This window comes from Zeugodacus cucurbitae, chromosome 2 (genome assembly GCF_028554725.1).
Source record: "Zeugodacus cucurbitae isolate PBARC_wt_2022May chromosome 2, idZeuCucr1.2, whole genome shotgun sequence".
Lineage (NCBI taxonomy): Eukaryota > Metazoa > Arthropoda > Insecta > Diptera > Tephritidae > Zeugodacus > Zeugodacus cucurbitae.
The window spans coordinates 49408344-49428360 of NC_071667.1; the positions used below are offsets into that span (position 1 = coordinate 49408344).

The 20017-nt window shown below is 34.0% G+C and overlaps 4 protein-coding genes across 8 annotated transcripts; all 4 read right to left on the reverse strand.

Annotated features, from left to right (window-relative positions):
- Positions 1-2284: 2284 nt before the first annotated feature.
- Tim22 (mitochondrial import inner membrane translocase subunit Tim22) lies at positions 2285-3354 on the reverse strand. The gene is made up of 4 exons (XM_011189718.3): positions 3125-3354; positions 2937-3061; positions 2677-2870; positions 2285-2621 (listed from the first exon to the last, which is right to left on the reverse strand). The coding sequence occupies exons 1-4, from the start codon at positions 3223-3225 to the stop codon at positions 2463-2465; spliced, it is 579 nt and encodes a 192-aa protein (XP_011188020.1). The 5' UTR covers positions 3226-3354; the 3' UTR covers positions 2285-2462.
- Positions 3355-3649: 295 nt separating this feature from the next.
- Positions 3650-4918, reverse strand: Gos28_0 (Golgi SNAP receptor complex member 1). Its single transcript, XM_011189719.3, has 5 exons — positions 4767-4918; positions 4524-4705; positions 4219-4466; positions 3993-4127; positions 3650-3930 (listed from the first exon to the last, which is right to left on the reverse strand). The coding sequence occupies exons 1-5, from the start codon at positions 4786-4788 to the stop codon at positions 3828-3830; spliced, it is 690 nt and encodes a 229-aa protein (XP_011188021.2). The 5' UTR covers positions 4789-4918; the 3' UTR covers positions 3650-3827.
- A 370-nt stretch (positions 4919-5288) lies between these two features.
- Msantd1_4 (uncharacterized) lies at positions 5289-8699 on the reverse strand. 5 transcript variants are annotated; one of them, XM_054236023.1, is made up of 6 exons: positions 8370-8699; positions 6785-6856; positions 6504-6715; positions 6344-6442; positions 6158-6283; positions 5289-6086 (listed from the first exon to the last, which is right to left on the reverse strand). In XM_054236023.1, exons 2-6 carry the CDS (start codon positions 6788-6790, stop codon positions 5663-5665), a joined length of 867 nt encoding a protein of 288 aa, XP_054091998.1. In that variant the 5' UTR covers positions 6791-6856; positions 8370-8699; the 3' UTR covers positions 5289-5662. The 5 variants fall into 5 exon arrangements, with proteins under 5 accessions (XP_054091998.1, XP_011188022.1, XP_011188025.1 ...); XM_011189720.3 differs by having other exon boundaries at positions 6785-6877; XM_011189723.3 differs by lacking the exon at positions 8370-8699 and adding an exon at positions 7682-8260 and having other exon boundaries at positions 6785-6877.
- Positions 8700-14166: 5467 nt separating this feature from the next.
- Positions 14167-19830, reverse strand: LOC105215675 (filamin-A). The gene is made up of 4 exons (XM_011189704.3): positions 19252-19830; positions 15631-15791; positions 14797-14995; positions 14167-14719 (listed from the first exon to the last, which is right to left on the reverse strand). The coding sequence occupies exons 1-4, from the start codon at positions 19382-19384 to the stop codon at positions 14424-14426; spliced, it is 789 nt and encodes a 262-aa protein (XP_011188006.1). The 5' UTR covers positions 19385-19830; the 3' UTR covers positions 14167-14423.
- Positions 19831-20017: the final 187 nt, after the last annotated feature.

A 20017-nucleotide genomic window follows, 5' to 3' on the forward strand; every position in this document is an offset into this window, starting at 1 on the left:
GCAGTTATTCAAAAAATGTTTGAATCATAAAAAATTTCGTTGTCAACTCATTTAAACTCAATTTAATGAATTTTTAATTAAAGACATTAGGAGTACAGCACGAAAACGGGATTACAGTAAGTTTGAAATACAATTAATTTATATTAAAATATAAATATATCAATACTATTAAAGCCTCTTGAAGATAATCTGAAATTAGAACATCTACCTTTTAGACTTTCTAACGGGATATATTATCACTAACGTGTGGGGTATACGATATAATCCATCCAACCCCCTACACTCGCTTACTTGTTGGCTCCCAAAACACCAGTGCCCGAAATGTAATGCTAAACAAAACAAGTTCAAGTAAAACAAAACAGTACTTACTCACCGTATAAACGCAGTACACAATACGAAAGTTAACTTTGATGCACACACACACGAACAAACAACGAGCTCTCTTACAACCAACAATAATAACAAATAAGAAAGTCCAAATTCTTACGGAACGGAATTATCACTGAAATTACAAGAGCAATTAGTACTATCATTCCCACGACAGTCGTTTGTCTGCGTAGTGGTAAGGGACCTGGTTTTTAACTACGTAACTGTTCTTAATATAATTTGGGGAATGGTTTTTGCCTCTACAACAACAAACTGCACTAGTTTAGAGCAAAAACGCTTAGCAATCGGATATATTCAATTCTATAAATATTTCTCTCGTGCAGTTTTTGAGATATAAAATACAGATTTTGATCAAGATATTTTTTAGTATATTTTTTAGCCTTAAAATTATATTACTTTTTTATTTTATGTTTTAGATCAATAAATTACGTTTAATATTTGTTCCCAAGAAAATGTAATCGGAACCGACCATAATTATTTTTGACCGTTAACTCGACAACATTCTTTAGAATGTCTCCAACAACAACAATTTTATTTTATCATACAAGTCTATTTTGATTTCATTGCAAAAGCTTTTCTATACAACATTACCCTAATGAACGAAATGTGTGTCGGGTATAATAAAAATACATAAAACAATGAAGAAAGCAGCAATAAGGTGCGCACGTCACGTTCGATCAAAACTGATGGTTCCAGCACAGCGTGGGACAGACCACAAAACTGGTGACTTCGGTTTGACTACTTGCACTGCTGGCACTGATGCTGCTGTGTTCGGTTCGTTGTTATATTTGCCGCTACTCGCGTCCTTTGATTTTTTTGCTAGTTTGCTGGTGTTTTGGTGCCCAAAATTGTATAAATCAACAAACAAAACAACTCGAAACCGGTCAGCCGCATCAAAGAGGACGGCTGCAAGCTAAACAGCACCTACTCATCTCTCCACGTTCAATTTGGTATTTGTTGCTTAGCGAATGCGCGCCAAACGTTCGCTGGTTATAAATGCAAGTATGTATGTTGCATATGCACTCTTTAACCAAGATTTGGTATGGTCTGTTCGGCATTGCACGTTGCCTTTAGCTTGTTTTGCTCATATTTGCAGCGATGAAATTTACGGTGGTTGTACTTTGGTGTTATTGTAGTTGTAGATGAGTTTATTTCCTATACCAACGGCTATTAAATTCCTACACGTTGCGGTTAAACTGCATTTTATCAACCTTTCCTTTTGTACAATTGCTTTACGACCAGTTTTTATTTATGAATGCACATGCATATGTATGTATGCAAGCATGTTTGTATATACTTTTGTACGCGAAGTAACTGGGTTTCGTGCTGGACGATGCTGCAGAAAAATGTCAAAGTTTGTTTGCAATCAAATTAATGTTTTAAGTACCTGGGAAAATTTTCGTTGATCAATTATCCAGTGTTTCCCAAACCAGATTCTTTGTCTTGCGTACAACTTTATGGATAACGGTTTAGATATGGCAGCTTTTGTAAAAGAGATGTTACATTCTATATGTTTTATAATATACTAAGTTATAATTTAATTTAATTCCAATTTCTTTAAAACCAAAAATATTTACTTATTATGGACTTCATTCTTTTCCATCTAATTATACAAAAATGAATACCCTACACAAGAGATTATTTTGTTTTATAAGTTTTGCTCAATTATATTATTTAAGAGTTTAAATATATTTTTATAGAAAAATACTACTCACACTAGAATATAATTATGAAGGTCAAGAAAAAGAGTTCTCAGAATTACCAAAGATTCGATCGATATCTTTCCCTAAAAAAACCTTAATTTTTGGAAATTATTATTATGTTACTCATATTCTTCCTTATAAAAAAACGGCAAAATTTCATTCAATGTATGTAACTAGACGAAGATTCCGGTTAGTATTTTTAATTATGAATAATTCGCGATTTTATTTTACAGCTTAAATTTGTTTACAAAATTGTTTTATTTACTGCATAATAATCGACTCTTTATTATTATACACTTTGTAACAAGGACTAACAGACTAACACAATTATTATTCAATAGGAAAATAGTTAAGCTCTTTTTCACAATTTCTCTACATGCGATGCCGCATATAGTAGTCAATAACAGTTGAGAATGCGGCGAAACCAGCAGCACCCACAATACCGGCCTTAACGCCCGCACGCAGACCAATCAGCCCCCCTGTAACGGCGCCCGCGTAGGTACCGTTTCTCCAATCGGTAACACCTCGATACTATAAAAAACATTTTTCAAAAATTGTTTTAATATTATATATGCTTTTAACTCACACTTTCGATTGTGCACTCCACACCTGAGAACACCATACCAATCATGGCAAAATTCTTGGCGTAACCATGCGTTGTCTTGCGCATATCTCGTAAAATCTCACGTGCTGTCTGTTTCTTTTCATGCAATAATGGATCTGTTAGGCTGGGATTGACCGAGGCGCTAAACAAACCGATAGCGGCGCCCAAACCATAACCTGTAAACCAAAATAAGAGCCAATTATTAACAATTACATCAGTGATGTGAACAGTTCTACACGCACCCATAACGCAGGCAGTTATAGACTTGAAGGCGCAGCTTTCGACTGTCTTTTCAATCATTTTTTCCTCGTTGGTTTTTATTTGCACTGGTCCATTACTAGAAGGGAGCACTATATTTTCACGATATCTACGATTGAAATTTAAATAAGTGATAACAGACTCAGTGCCATAAAAGATTTAACAGCTTTACCTATATAGATTCCCAACAAAATGCTGTGCCATTTCATCCATTTGCGCATTCTCGAAAAACACACGTTTATCTTGTTTTTGTTCCGCGGGTGAATTAACCATTTTCTTTTAAATTTCTTCTTTTAATTAAAAACAAGTTATTGTATACAATATTTTATTTGTACTAGATGTTTGTTGTTTTTTCGCCATGCGCGGCTGTCAAAACGTGCTGTCAGCTGTTCACTTGCAGCTGTTTAAATGACAAATACCCTACACCAGATTGGGTAGTCATTTAGGTTCGTTTTTAGTTAGTTTTTATTATCTTGTTAAGCTTTTTCTATATTTTTTTATTGAAAACTTATTTTTGTTGCAACGATATTCTATTGTATATGAATATTAATACAATAAAATACATAACAAAGAATCGATCGAAGAAGATTCTTGATTCCAATGATGTGTTTGAAGTGGAGGATAATTAAATGTTGACGTTATATTTGCATATATAATTTTTATATTTTATTAAAACTTTGTTTTATCACAAATTACAATACAAATAATTATTTTTTATTGCCCTACAAATGTAACATAATCAAACTGATGTCGAAAAAAGTATAAAAATATAGATTAACTTTTTTCATACATATGCATATATGGATAAACCTTACAATATTATGAAATGTGTAATTTAATATTTAGACTGGTTGAATTAGTCAAAACAAAAAATGTTAATTGAATACGTAGAGCAAAAGTAATATTACACATAAAGCTATAACTGCACCTAAAATAAGTGAATCTCGTTTCTTCTTTATATTGATTCTTTGTATGAGGCTGAAATGATAAATTACAAATGACTCATTCCTTTTGTACCATGAATAGATATTAAGACCTACCTGGAAATCAAAGGAAATCTGTTGGAAATATCATTAAACCGAGTCTGCAATCTTTTGAATGCTTGTCGCTGTGAAAGTAAATGTTCTCGCGTTTCGATAGCAATATTGATTTGATCATTGACCATGCTACTTGAACTACAAAAAATTAAAATAGAAAGAAATTTTATTTAAATTTATTTATAGTTAGACAAGCATGTTCATGATTTTTAAATGAATAATCACATACCTGCTCAAATGAGTACTCTCTTTCAAATACAGATCGCGTCTACTTAGTCCCGAAATTGTTGGACTATTCGTGGCTAAGCCGGAGCCACGTAACAGTTCTTCTCGTTCTATTCGTGTTGTGTGATTTGCACAAATTTTATTGAATTCTTGCTTATAGCCATGCAGGATTTCACGGTGGCGCTGGAGTGTGTGGATAGCAGCAGCACCTGTTGCAGGAAGCTCGGACATAGTTTCGTTCAACGACGAAAGCTATAACATAATTAGCTATTAGACATTAGGCATTATATACGAATGTTTATATTTTACCTTGTCTAGCATTTGTGAAATTTCCTCAGATAGTGAATCGAAAACATGTTCGCCTAACAATGGTGATGTGTCGGTTGAAGAACTACTTTGGAGGGATGTGCTAGTGCCTGCACCAATTTTACTAAATGCAACTAATTTCAGGTCAATCTCATTTTCCAGATGCCTTGCTTGCTTTCGAAGCGCTGTAATTTTTAGAATTTATATTTAAACTTCGTCTACAAACTTTTAAGCATCACCACTAACCATCATAATTAGAAACTCCCATTTTTATTAAAATATTTTATAAAAAGTTGTAATTGTGTGCACTATCAAACACGTAAAATTAAACGAACTAAAACAAAGAAGAATAAACATTGACATTTTCCTATTTGGTTGTCTTCTTCTTTGAAAGTACTCGTTCACGATAGTATACAAGCAGTTCCGAATACGTTTGCAAGGAAGTCTTTAACGTCGCTCCTAAAGGGTATGCTCCTAATGCCTTTTCGATAAAATATATAACTATAAATAAGCATACGTTTCATATAAAAAAATATTTGGCGGTAAAACCTAAATACAAAAGTCCCACAGAGTATAAATATTTGGTTGTATCTATAATAATATGTATCGTTTTTAATGAAAATAATTCCTCATTAAAAAAATCATTAGTATTCCGAAAACTCTAAAATCTTCTAATTCTACACCCACAAAACTCTATTATGTTTTTTACTTTATTTAACTTGTACAAGAAGTATATTAACTTTGAAAAGAAATAAATGAAATACTCAATAGGCTTTAAACAGATATTTTATTGTGTAGATTTTTATTTTTATAAAATACGAAAATAAAAGTAACTACTTAATTTCATTTAAATATGTATTATAAGATAAATAGAAGATAACGTTACAAAAGTTATTATCTACACGTCCAGTTTTTTCGAAAGTAACCATTTATTTATATTTTTTTATTATTTAATTTATATTTTTCTATCCTTAGAAGAGTACACATAACTTATGCTTAAAAATTAAAAACGAAGAATTTTTGATTTACTTGAAATTAAGTAACGTTCTCTGTGTACTTAAACTGTAGTTAAGGCTACCACAAATATGCAAATTGCGTACGTACCCATATATAACCCATCCTTATTACTAAATACCCTTGCATTATTGTCTATTATTCACACCATCCCCATTATTCATAGAGTTTTCCATATTTTTAACAATGACATAGTTTGTTATGTGATTTATGGCTTCATCCTGTAGGCGATCGGGCCAGCGTCTCATATACGATTTAATGAAATCTCCGAATGTATCTACTTTGTCCGGAGTCGCCTTGTGATTATCCACGATATTTTTAACAATATCTACGAATTTATCATAATCCTCTGAGGGTTTTTTCATTTTGTTATTGTAATTTGGCACAACACCGTTGGTATTTGTGTTATTCGGTGTTGCGTTAAGTTGCGCTGAAGCGGCGGCAACGGCAGCAGCTGCTGCAGTGGTAGCCATAAAGTTGACATCGTTGTTTTGATTGGGTGGTTGAGGTTGGGTGTGATCCATAAAATGTCTGTGCATTCCATATTCAGATCTTTATTAAAGTAAAATAAAAGTATTGAGTTAGTTACAAATTGGAAATCAGCAATTTAAATTAAAACATACTTATAAAAGCCTTCGGAGTTATTACTGTTAAATTCTTGCTGAGACATTTGATTCTTCCAAACCGGAGACTCTGAAGCCGAAGGTAAAGTGCTCGGATTAGATGCAGGTGTCATAATGCGTTTATCACTGTAAATACAAAGGAAAACTGTTAAAATGTTTTTGAGTTTAAAAAACACAAACTTATACCCTGCTTGGCCGGCCAGACTTTTGAAAACATCATCCACTTGTGAATAGAATTTCCACGTGCTTATAATACCAGTGGTCTCGAACGTTTTTTGCTCTTGTCTACCAATAAAATTTAAAGATATTCATAATGTACTTAGAAGTAATTATATTTTTCATTTACCTGTAACGTTGTGTCAAATTGTTTACTTTAAAATGTACTTCCAGTGCTGAAACAGATACACCTAAAGCGGTCAACTGTTTTGCCATAGCCACATATAAATGGCCATTGCGTTTTATAGTGCGCAACTCATAGGCGCAAACTTTCCACAATTTGATTAATTCTAAAACTCCATTATCCTCCCATTGTCGGCGCTTTTTGTTGAATTTTTCATACTAAAAAGTGAAGGAAATGATAATGAAAACAATCTTGTATGCAATATGAAGGTGCGAATTCATACTTACAGGCATTTCACATGGGTCTCCGAAAGAGCAAATGGTATTCTTGAAGAACCTGCGCTAGTCGGCGTTTTAGACCTAATTTAAAATATGAGATATCTGAAAAAATATAAAAAAAAAAACGTTTTATTTAAATAATTACTTTTAATTCACAATTATTATATATACAATTTATTACAATAAATAAAAGTGTGCAGAATTTATCGTGCTCCACTGTTACCAAAAATTTAGAAGAATCGTTAATACTTGTTTTGATAACAAAGTTGCACTCTAATTGCGCGCACAAGTCAACCTCAGAGCATGTATCCATGCAACACGATGTCGTTGAGCAAAACAAAACAGAAAATTGCTAATTACGAATTTAAAAAAAGTCGATAATGACGACATTTCAAATGTCAATTTGTTCACGAACAACTAATGAAGTATTAAAACCTAATAATGGATACACAAATACAAACAAACTGTCGTTCGTTGCAATAAATATTTCATAATAATTTGTAAACTTAATATTTGCACTATTTTCTTACTAGTTTCACATACATCGCAGTCTTTCTAATCGCTAAATTAAGTCACTGATAAATACACTGTCATCATAATAGTCAAAAATTAATACAACTATATTATACGGTTTCTCTCTCGCTGCTTGGCAATGTAATTATCGTTTTCTCACTCTCTGCGCTAGCGCAAACTACGAAACATTAGGAAAAAGAGGAACAACAAGACCATCATCAACATTTTCGATTGCAATCCTCAGCAAATAATGAAAAACACAATTGGAAATTCTTCAGTGATAATTATAGATTCCGAATGATCATTGAAAATAAATCAAAATAAGTCAAGATCTGGCTCTCCCACTAAATACTATGCATAGTTGGTTGGTTAGTACGCGGCACTTGCACTTACACACATATTATTAAACACCTTCAACACTGCGAGCACACTTCACTGTTTGGATTTGGTAAACAATATGTTTGGTAATTGAAAAAAGGTAAATTGCATTAGTTTTTATACAACAAGCAAATTTGTAAAAACATTTAAAAGCACACACACGCGTTAGCTGACATCATAGAGCGCTATGTAACTTATACTAAAGCGGATATTCAAGTATACTAAAACGACTTATGAAGAAGATGCAGATGCGCTCTCGGTGTTAAACAGTTTGGATGTGAGCTGCCACCGACGACACTTTCGTCAGTTACTACACTTGTCCGCCACTGCTGCTGCTGTTGCCGTTGCCGTATAACCAGAAACAAGATGGGTGCTATTGCAACTTCTGCTTCTTGCTATGTTTTTTTATTTTTTCTTGATTTTAGTTAATCGCACAGGGCCATCTTTACGTACACACATTTAACCCATACATACATACATGCATGTGTGTTTTGTAACAAAAATCACAGTGCTACCACAAGCATTAGTTGATAAACACAAACGTAATGCCAATCGAATGAACGTAATGACCATTTCTGTACACCAGCCGCATGAATTGCCATTTCAAAACACACTTGAATTCGTTTAAATTCACTATAAGTTTGGCCCTTAATGAAGTATTAAATTTTAAATTGCCTTTGATTATAAACTTTTCTCCACTCACATTTCTTCGATCCAGAGGAGCTGTTTTCTTTTGTACGAGTTACTGCTGCGTGTTTGCACACACGCCGCTAATGATGTTGCAGCTATTTACTTCGTTGTTGTCGTTTTCCTCATGAACTCTTATACTTCTTATTTGGTTATTAGTTGGTGGAAAAAACTTAATCAATATGTTATCGTTCGTTGGTGCTTATGGCGGAAAACAAATGATGTAATTAATATAATGACAATTCCCATTCGCTGCCTTTCAACACTGTATGACTTTGACTCTCCGTGCACACAAACATAGCACAACCGAAGCACAGAGACGTTCAATCGGAACTAAACAATCGGCCATGTCGTCGTCGTCACTGCATAAAGCTGTCGCAGCGGTTTGCTCTGCTACTGCGACGCCAACGTTTCACTGCTCTTCTTTCGCTAACCCCAAATGTCATCATTATTATGTTTTTGTGTGGCGATAATTTGTGCGTTAAAGCAACAATTCCATCATTGAACTCAACTCTCATATAATGATGTACATATCTCCCGGCTGTAATGATGAGGCGAGATAAGCTCTCTTTCAGAAAGATGATGTTTAATAAACCATACACGCATCGAATTTAAAGAAATTAATATTATTATTTGCTGCTAGTTCTCTATTTTGAACCTAAATCTATGAGAATATAGATTATTTTAGTTACTTATTATTAGGATTTTCTCAAAATATTATAAGATAAGACAAGTCTCCAGTTATAAATCAAGTATTTCGCCTAACTTTATTCATACATTTTGTGTAACGGTTTTCCCAGAATATTGTTTTATTTATTATTCGCACTCTTTCATAATTTTATGTTTTGAACTGGAAAAATCCTCATACGAGAAATCGTATAGCACTACGCCACTGCTGAATAAAGCAATGACCGAACACCGTTGCGACTGAGGCGTCAGCAGAGGCTCATCATCATTACGGTCGATTGTATTTTGCGAGATTAGAAGAAAAAGGAAATTACACTCAATTTCATTGGTGGAATTGCCCGGTTGGAAATCAAAGTTGAAATCAGTTGTATAATAGTTACATAAAAACGTATGTACATATGGATATGCAGTAATAATTGTAATAATTTTACTAATTATTTTCCACAAGAAAATAAGCGAAACCGAATGATAATTAGACACATTTTCAGCAATATGTAAACCGAAGTTGTCATACTCTCACCTAACGGTTGTTTGTGATACCAAAACTACTCGTGATGGACAGTGGAGAACGCAAGGAAAAAATTTGGGGGGGCAGGGGGGTTTAGGTAACAAGACAATGTTTCATTATTTTATTCACAAATTTAAGTCTAATCTTCTTTTATTTTGGGCCATAACATTTAAAATCTCTTCCTCCGTCACGTCTATATCTCTATGGATATTCAAGAGAGCCATTCCGTTCAGGCGTGCTTCTCCAGTTTTATTTCTTAAATATGTTTTAAGCCTGCGAAGTGAGGAAAACGAGCGTTCACTTGAAGCGACAGATATAGGGATTGTTTCTCCAATCTTTAAAAAACGATGCACTGTTTTGAAAATTTTTGCATCGCAACAATTCAACGCGTCCAAAAGAGTTTTGGATCTCTTTGTTTGATTTAACCAGTTCCTGAAAATATATTCAAAATTTTAGTTAGAAAATATAATATGAAGAAAAGATTTTTAACCTTTTCCACATTCTAAATTCAGCAACGAAATCATCGGGATCTTCTATGCATTTATTTGGCAAAATGTTTTCAATTTTGGAAAGCAGCTCTCGATGTTTTAAGTCCATTTTCGACTCACAATTCCCCTTAAATCTAAAAAAATCCAGTTCAGCAGCCACAGAGTTATAAGGCAAACTAACTACTTTGAAGCAAATTAAAAAAAATGTCTCTGTCCAGTTTATATTTTTCTGGGCTTTTAATTGGCCAACATTCCCACAACTTTTTAATACTATCCAGATACAATAGGTTTGTTTTTAGTTTAACATTTTCATAATTTCAAAAAATTAAATTCTATCAGCAGAAAAGTATCAAAATAGGCCGTTTGTGGGTGGTTTAACACCCAAAAACCCCCCCTGCGTTCGCCCCTGGTGATGGAGAAAGAATTATATATTTGAGATGATCAGAATGTCGAGAATGTGAACGAATAGTCATATTTTAATGAAGTTAGATACAAGTAAGGAGGTTATAATGTTTAATATATACATCCAATAAATTATTGAATCTTTTCTTTCTTTATCATAATAATTTTGATAATAATATTTATTTATTTTATTATTTACTGATTGTTTTCTGAAACAACAAGTTTCCACTTGGAAAAATTTGAAAAGTTCCCCTAGCTCCTATTGCACAATATAAAATGCATCCTTTAATAAACAAACATTAGTTTATTAATAAAAAGTTTTTAGTAATCCCAATGTCGAGACAGCTCTTTGTTTAATTTGGTGTCATATTATATAGTAGTATAGAATGAATACTTAGATTTAGGTCTAGCAATATGATATCAGACATACCTGATGCTGGCAAAAGTAATACGAGTCCCTGCCTGCTTTATGAAGCAAAAGCATCCGATGAGACGGCACTGGAAGTTTTCGAGAGAAAGATTTTGTGAAAGATTGAAAGACCATGGAACGATGAGCTGTATGAGTTACTCGACGACATTGATCTAGTTTAGCGAATAAAAAGACAGCGGCTACGCTGGGAAGGTCATATTGTTTGAATGGACGAAAGTGCTCCAGCTCTGAAAGTGTTCGATGCTGTACCCGCTGGTGGTAGCTGAGGAAGAAGAAGACCTCTACTCATTTGTTAATACTAGGTGGAGAAGGACTTGGCAGCACTTGGGATTTCCAATTAGCGCCAAACTTCCAAAAGGAGGAACGAATGGCGCATTTTGCAAACTCGGATATAACCGCGTAAGCGGTTCTTACGTCCGTTAAAAAGAATATGATTGAGACGAAAATGTTAAAATAACGTGATGATTATCAAGAGCTTGACGCTTTTCATTCTTATAATGACTACAAGTGCCGATCTTCTATAATAATAATAAGAATTTACGTTTTCTTTATGTTCTAAATATATAGAAAGTGTTTATATAATAAGGGTAATACATACCACAACCAAAGTCCACTTAGATTAAAGGTTATTCGGTTAACTGTGAAATTTTGAAGAAAGTGTTAAGATTGGGAATATCTATAACATAAAATATAATATTTATGTTTGATCTTAATTAAGGTATTTATTTATATACTATATGAATGTATAGATCATGGATCAACAAAATGTCCAAAAATATAATCTGACCATTACGTATATGATATATTGCTAAAAAATATCAAATTTGCACAATGTGAAAATATTTATTTCCTTGGAAATTACAACTTTGAACATTGCATGATTTTATTAATATTTCATGTAATTTATCTTACTTCATATTATTCAGCTACCGCTGCAAAGTCGTTAAGGCGCACTGCAAAATCGTACAAAACACTCACAACACACAATAAGCTCATGTAGGAGGAGCACTCGAGGATGGAGAGAACGCAGTCAACATTATTCGCAACATCAAAAAGCAAACTCCAATACAGATATACAACAGAAATGTACATATGAATGTAGGTGTCCAATATAAGGTAATAACAAAAAACAACAATAATACGAACATACTCACACTTTAGAGATATAAATATGATTGCCGCGTTCTACGCCGGTCATCATCATTATGTTTTGTTATTGTCCTCTGTGCTACAGCAACTAATGACGTCGACAACGACGACGCCGTCGACGACTGTGACGACAGCGACACGATGGAAGCTCAAAAGGGCATACATACATAGATGACGAAATGCATGTGTTTGTGTGTGTGTGTGTGTGAAGTTGAAAAAAGCTGAGAGGTAAAGGCAAATACTTAAACGAAATTGTCATTAGCACAACGAATATGTAGCATATAACAGAATTCAAATAATGACTCTGGCTAAGTCGCGACTACGGTGTAATTATCATTAAAACGAGCAACAGCACGACTGTTACGATAAGATATGTTTGATGTACTCGTATGTTTATGTGTATGTTCAGTTATTGATGGAGTTGTTGGACCACTGTTTGCGCGCCAATATATTTGTAAAAGAACTGCTAGTTAGGGGGTGCTGTGTTTTTAACCCCAAATGCAATGGGAATAATCCATGGGTTAAAAAATATGAGGAACTATTTATATTTCAGTTTAGTAACGGGTGATTTTTTTGAGGTTAGGATTTTCATGCATTAGTATTTGACAGTTCACGTGGGATTTCAGACATGGTGTCAAAGAGAAAGATGCTCAGTATGCTTTGACATTTCATCATGAATAGACTTACTAACGAGCAACGCTTGCAAATCATTGAATTTTATTACCAAAATCAGTGTTCGGTTCGAAATGTGAAATCCGCTTTTTTATCGACAAATTTTGTTCAGCGATGAGGCTCATTTCTGGTTGAATGGCTACGTAAATAAGCAAAATTGCCGCATTTGGGGTGAAGAGCAACCAGAAGCCGTTCAAGAACTGCCCATGCATCCCGAAAAATGCACTGTTTGGTGTGGTTTGTACGCTGGTGGAATCATTGGACCGTATTTTTTCAAAGATGCTGTTGGACGCAACGTTACGGTGAATGGCGATCGCTATCGTTCGATGCTAACAAACTTTTTGTTGCCAAAAATGGAAGAACTGAACTTGGTTGACATGTGGTTTCAACAAGATGGCGCTACATGCCACACAGCTCGCGATTCTATGGCCATTTTGAGGGAAAACTTCGGAGAACAATTCATCTCAAGAAATGGACCCGTAAGTTGGCCACCAAGATCATGCGATTTAACGCCTTTAGACTATTTTTTGTGGGGCTACGTCAAGTCTAAAGTCTACAGAAATAAGCCAGCAACTATTCCAGCTTTGAAAGACAACATTTCCGAAGAAATTCGGGCTATTCCGGCCGAAATGCTCGAAAAAGTTGCCCAAAATTGGACTTTCCGAATGGACCACCTAAGACGCAGCCGCGGTTTTTTTTTTTTTAAAAGTTATCAAGCTCTTAAAAAATCACCCTTTATATACATTTGTAAGTATATATGTACAAATACTACATTGTTGCTTTTGCAGTTTATCGGTTTCAACCAAGTCTCACGAAATGATTAGCCGATAACATCCATATAACCCACCTGTAAGCTACCTATCCGGCTCAAATTTCTGTGACGACTGGTTTGGTGGATCCAAGTTTTGTGGTCGGTTACAAAAATACATACACAAAACATATTGATATTTTTGAATTTCTACTAACTTAGCTCTCTCCAACACCTTTAATAGGAATAATGTCAATTTGAGATCGTGCACGTTTGTCACGTTATCTAACGTGGTAGCCTATTTTAGGACACCTGGACACCTGGCTCATCAAACACCGACATGCTTTTTAACGTTCGACATCGAGCGAGAAGAGTGTATTTATATGTAATTCAAGTGCTCTTCGATTTCACTGCGCTTCCCTTCAAAATACAAAAAACGAATCACCGACCGACATATGTAGGTCTTTTTCTATTTTTTTTTAATCTGCGGCGGCCATGCCCATGGTCAAAATCAAAACTTTGAGACCTTTTCGACTATTTGACATTTTGACAGTCAAGATTATCATTTAGTCACATAAAAACTTAGAAATTTCAATATTCAGCTGTTTCTAAATCAATCTCTCCCCTCCTACGCCGAATAACTGACTACACCCAGTGATGCATTACACTACACGCCAATGAATATATGTAAATACATATATATACGTAACGGTATGTTTGCTAATTAAGTTGTGTTTTTAAGTTTAGATCGCTATTTATTTACTAACAAATTTCAATTACAACATACATAATCTTGGTGAATTATTGAAAGGTGATACAATTAAGGAAAATATGAGTCGATATTTGCTAATAATTTGCTTTTGTGTAATGGTTTTAAATATATTAACATTAATTATAATTATATTAAGTACGACTGTATATTTTGTTGGGCTTATGTAACTATGGAAAATAAACGAATAAACACCAACATAATAGCTCCTCTAACTTTATATGGCATTCAGCTGGAATGGCGAACCTGGTATGTGCTCGTCACCCCACTTGGCCACTAGCAAATAATCACCCGGGTCACGCACTTCATATGTAATTTTGTAAATATTATTTCCCGTATGTTTAATGACGACTTCATCGCATTGTCCTTTGGGTCCGAATATACCCACAAACAACATGTTGTTGCCCGCTGCCGAACCGTCAACGGTGAACTCGTTCTTCTCTTCCAGTGAAATGTGTGTTAGACCAAGTCCACGATAGGTCACACAACTGGCGTCTGATTTGAATACGGGCACTAAGTGTGGAGAAATGGTGATGTTAAAGATATGCTTTGCAAACGTATAATCAAATTAATGTTGTTCGTCAACTTACATTCCATTTTGTGTACATTGCTCTCGGGCTCACCGCAAATGGAGACTATGATGAATGGCGATTTGGGTAATGGCACGGAATTACATTTGATGTGCACTTTATAGAGACCTGCCTCTTTCAGTTGAAAGTTTGCTCTTAAACGTTCGGGATCAATAATTTGTAGAGGTGTGATAGTGGTTATGCCAGAGGGGCTCTCAACCTGTAATTTGTTGGAAGAATATTCAGTACGATTAAATGTACATAATTGATTATTAATATATAGGATTCGATAAATACATATATTGTTCGAAGTACTTTATAAATATACAAGGTCCATGGAGACCAAGCCAGGTCAGGAAAGTTTTGCTATGTGTTTGGTGGGATTGACAGGGAATCATCTACTATGAATAACCAAACTGTTAATTAGGACCTGTTATCATTAAGTGAAAGCATCAGATGGAATTCAAAATTGAGTTATATGGGCAGTAGGTGTGGGTGTGAACCGATTTCGCCCATTTTTCATCCGTGTTATCAGGGTGCCAAAAGATTATATACTGAATTTCATTCGGTCGGGTAGTTCCTTAGATATGGTTTTTGTCCCATAAGTGGGTGGCGCCATCCACATTTTAGATTTAAAAAAAGGCTGAGTGCAGCTTCTTCTCATGCCATTTCTTCTGTACTTTTAGCAACTTTGTAGCGAAAGTATAAAAATAGCTAAGGTAGCATTTAACACATAAATTGAGAACGCTTTGATGAAATGACAAGAAATTTAAAAGTATTCGAGCTAATATGTACTACAACAATAACAGATCTTTTGGTCAGAACAAAGGCTTTTCAGTTAATGTATTAGCTTACCTTTACTTCGAAATTTCCTTTCACACCATTACGTTTGATTATGAAATCCACTTCAGAATTGACACGCATTGCGCCATTTGGGAAGTGAAGAAGTTGCACCTTGCTGGGGTCTGTTAATTCGGGTGCAACTAGCACCAACGGATTTTCTGTGGGGTATGCATCTAAAATATAATAGACATAAGTATTTCAATTGAGATTCTAAAATTTTAATAACTATATATTTAGTGAGCTGAAAGCCTCTGCAGCTAGTGCTCCTTAAATTTTGTATAATAATAATTGTATTATTATTTTTCATTCAATAAAATAAAAAAATATATTTAGTAGTATCGTGATTTTAATCTTTCCTAACCTAGACACGAGTACATGTATATTCACTGATAGACTCTAACTAAATTGTAACTCTTTCTTTCTTATATATATCTCGGAACATGTCCAACAAAGTATTATTATCTTTTTCACAGTTTTGAATAAGTATCTCTTAAGAGACCACAGTTATTGTTAAAAATTCATAAATGGGGAAACAACAAAACCAATTCGATTTCGTATTTAATTCACTACTTACAGATTCCAAACTACTTTGGATGCATGTCTTATTTATAAATCATGTTTGCACTTGGTATAGTCATATACATATGAAACTCACGAAAAACAAACCAAAATCAAAGATTGCTTGGATTTCAAACAATTTTCATTTATTCACAACGAGCAACTATTGGGATAGTTGCAGCAGAACAACTTTTCGAATAATCGCTGTTCAACGACCATTCGAATAGTCGTATTAATCGGTTAATATCCATACGAACGGTTACAAATTGGATATGCGAATAATGGGTTTTCAATTTATTCGAATAATTTTAAGAGCCCTAATGTACGTATATACGTGGTTCCTGTGGAACACTTTCGAACAAAGAAAAGAAAAATCGAATACAATATCAAATGGAATGTGGTCCACGTATAGCTTATTCAGATTGTGGATAGGTTAGACGCACCCTTTACTTACAACGGTATTAGCAAATAATTGTTTTTCGAATTCTATTAAATGAAAGTTGATATGCAAGAGTCTTGGTTATTCATATGATAATGATTTCAAATTTTTTTTTTTCAAAAAATGTAAGAAACTTTTTTTTCAAACATTTTCTTAGAGCAATATAAAATAGGGTGATATATTTTTGACGCACTTAAAGTAATTATTTTTGGGAAAAACGACTTATTTTTAACTTTCAATCGGTCCGTCATTGTATGTAGAGGAAGCCTAAATTATTTAGCGAAATAATACCACCCGGAAAATATGGTGGCCAAGTCATGATATTAACGTTTTGACTCTAAATAAATTACTTAAATACGGGAGCATTATGAATCGGAGTATTATATTGTGTAAACATCTATGGAATAGTTCCGAAGAGACCTTTTAATAATGGAAAATTGAATGCAACATTATTTTGAAGCGCTTACCGCTTATTTATGATGGCACCCCATACCATTATCCCACCTTGCCAGCTGTGATAGCGGCTTAAACACACTTCTTTACTAACTTCTCGAAAAGTTGGTGCTTCTTTGTCGTTTTTTGAAAATGCCTCTGGATGTTTTAAAAACGAAGCTATCAACGGTACTGGAGCAACGCTTTATTTGTTTGGCAATATTTTCATTCGATAGCTCTTGTGAGTGAAAGAAGTCTATTTCGGAGCATTTAAGTAAGCTAAAAAATACCTGTCAACATGTTTTGCTAAAAACCAAAGTGTATTTAACAAAGTGAACCAGGTATATGACATATCACAATTTTTTACCCGAATGTGACATGTTTGTTGCCATTGATTTAACCCATACATTTATTCAAAAATTCAAATTTTGAAATTCAAAAGTAAACAAATTTCAAACCAAAAAAAAATATTTTTTAAATGAATAAAAGAAAATGCCGAATACTTTCTGCTTAGGCAAAACAACTCATGGAAGCAATTTACTAAGGTTTTGTGCTCCAACTGACAAATTGCAAACAATTTTATCAATATATATTATATTGTTAAAGTTAAAAAAGACGGGTTAATGTAAACAAATACATGTATTGTTTACTATTTTATTGACAAAAGCGGGTATGTCAAATAAAGGGTGATTTTTTAAGAGCTTGATAACTTTTTTAAAAAAAAAAAACGCATAAAATTTCATCGGTTCTTTATTTGAAACGTTAGATTGGTTCATGACATTTACTTTTTGAAGATAATTTCATTTAAATGTTGACCGCGGCTGCGTCTTAGGTGGTCCATTCGGAAAGTCCAATTTTGGGCAACTTTTTCGAGCATTTCGGCCGGAATAGCCCGAATTTCTTCGGAAATGTTGTCTTCCAAAGCTGGAATAGTTGCTGGCTTATTTCTGTAGACTTTAGACTTGACGTAGCCCCACAAAAAATAGTCTAAAGGCGTTAAATCGCATGATCTTGGTGGCCAACTTACGGGTCCATTTCTTGAGATGAATTGTTCTCCGAAGTTTTCCCTCAAAATGGCCATAGAATCGCGAGCTGTGTGGCATGTAGCGCCATCTTGTTGAAACCACATGTCAACCAAGTTCAGTTCTTCCATTTTTGGCAACAAAAAGTTTGTTAGCATCGAACGATAGCGATCGCCATTCACCGTAACGTTGCGTCCAACAGCATCTTTGAAAAAATACGGTCCAATGATTCCACCAGCGTACAAACCACACCAAACAGTGCATTTTTCGGGATGCATGGGCAGTTCTTGAACGGCTTCTGGTTGCTCTTCACCCCAAATGCGGCAATTTTGCTTATTTACGTAGCCATTCAACCAGAAATGAGCCTCATCGCTGAACAAAATTTGTCGATAAAAAAGCGGATTTCACATTTCGAACCGAACACTGATTTTGGTAATAAAATTCAATGATTTGCAAGCGTTGCTCGTTAGTAAGTCTATTCATGATGAAATGTCAAAGCATACTGAGCATCTTTCTCTTTGACACCATGTCTGAAATCCCACGTGATCTGTCAAATACTAATGCATGAAAATCCTAACCTCAAAAAAATCACCCGTTACTTAGTTCACTTTGTTGAATACACTTTGCTAAAAACCAATTTATTTCTTAAAATTCAGTTTCTTATTGTTCAAAATAAAATTATTGAAGAAAAAATCCACATTCATCAGTCCTATGAGTTCGAAAATACTTGCAAATTGCATTTTATTTATTAAAAACACAATAACCTGATGTTTTCATCATTTTATTTTTAATGTCATGTGCTAATTTAATTTTGGGAAAAATATTTTTGTATTTGATATTTAATGTGAAGACATGTACTGCAATAGATAATGAAGTTCATGTGGATGCGGAAACAAGTCAATTATTCTCGTTTGACCGAACACAACATGCTGCCAATATCTGTTAACGAGTGTATGCAACGCAAAATTAATTTCTAATCAAGCAAACAATCTAAAATGAATAAATATTACCACTTAAAAACAAAACAAAAAACACCATTAGAGAGAGTAAATAAGTGTATAAAATACATCTTTGTTTTTGAACCAAACAAACGAAAACTTATAAACTTCCCATATACATATGTATAATTGTACAAACTTTTGTATTCAGATATCTCTAGTATGTACATATGTATGTACTCACCCGCGTCTGGGGTTCTTTGGTATTTTCCAAAAATACAATCATTTTCACTGTCGGCATTCGTGGTGTTGCAGTAGCGTGCCACTTCAGCGCTGCTGCTTGTATTCAACCGAATCTCCTGCGAGACACGAAACATATTACTACACAAATGAGCCGTTTCAGAACGTACTTGTGACTCTTGTGATGTCAATAGTTTTGCGTATTAAATTGTGTGTATGTAGTATGCTTTACTGCTGAGGTCACAAAACAATTATCAAAATAGAGCACAATAATTCATATTTGAAAAATATATAGTTTTTATATGAAAGTATGTTTGTATATCTAATGATAATTCAGTTTTGCATCACTTTTACTTTTCTTTAATCACAACAGACCAATATTAACGAATAGTGTGTGGTTTCCGTCTGAGTGACTCGCTCGCACTGATTCAATATTTTGAAAATTAATTTGAATGAACGCTCATTATGAAAATTTTTCAAATTTAGAAAGATGCTGCTGAAGACGAGAAGAGAGAACGCGCGTATGTATGCATGACTTGGGCCACAGAGTGTGTGGATATTTTCGAATATCCAGACGAACATGTACCGATATATGGATATAGGTGCGCGTATTCAGTTGAATAACAGCACTGAGAGTTCTTAAATTGTTTGCAGTTAAAAGACGTTCGGAGAAATTAAAGTTTGTGCATACAAACAAACATAAATGAATATATAAAATGCAATTTATTTGAAATTTCTTCAGTGTTGTTAGCAATTGCATTGATTTTCTT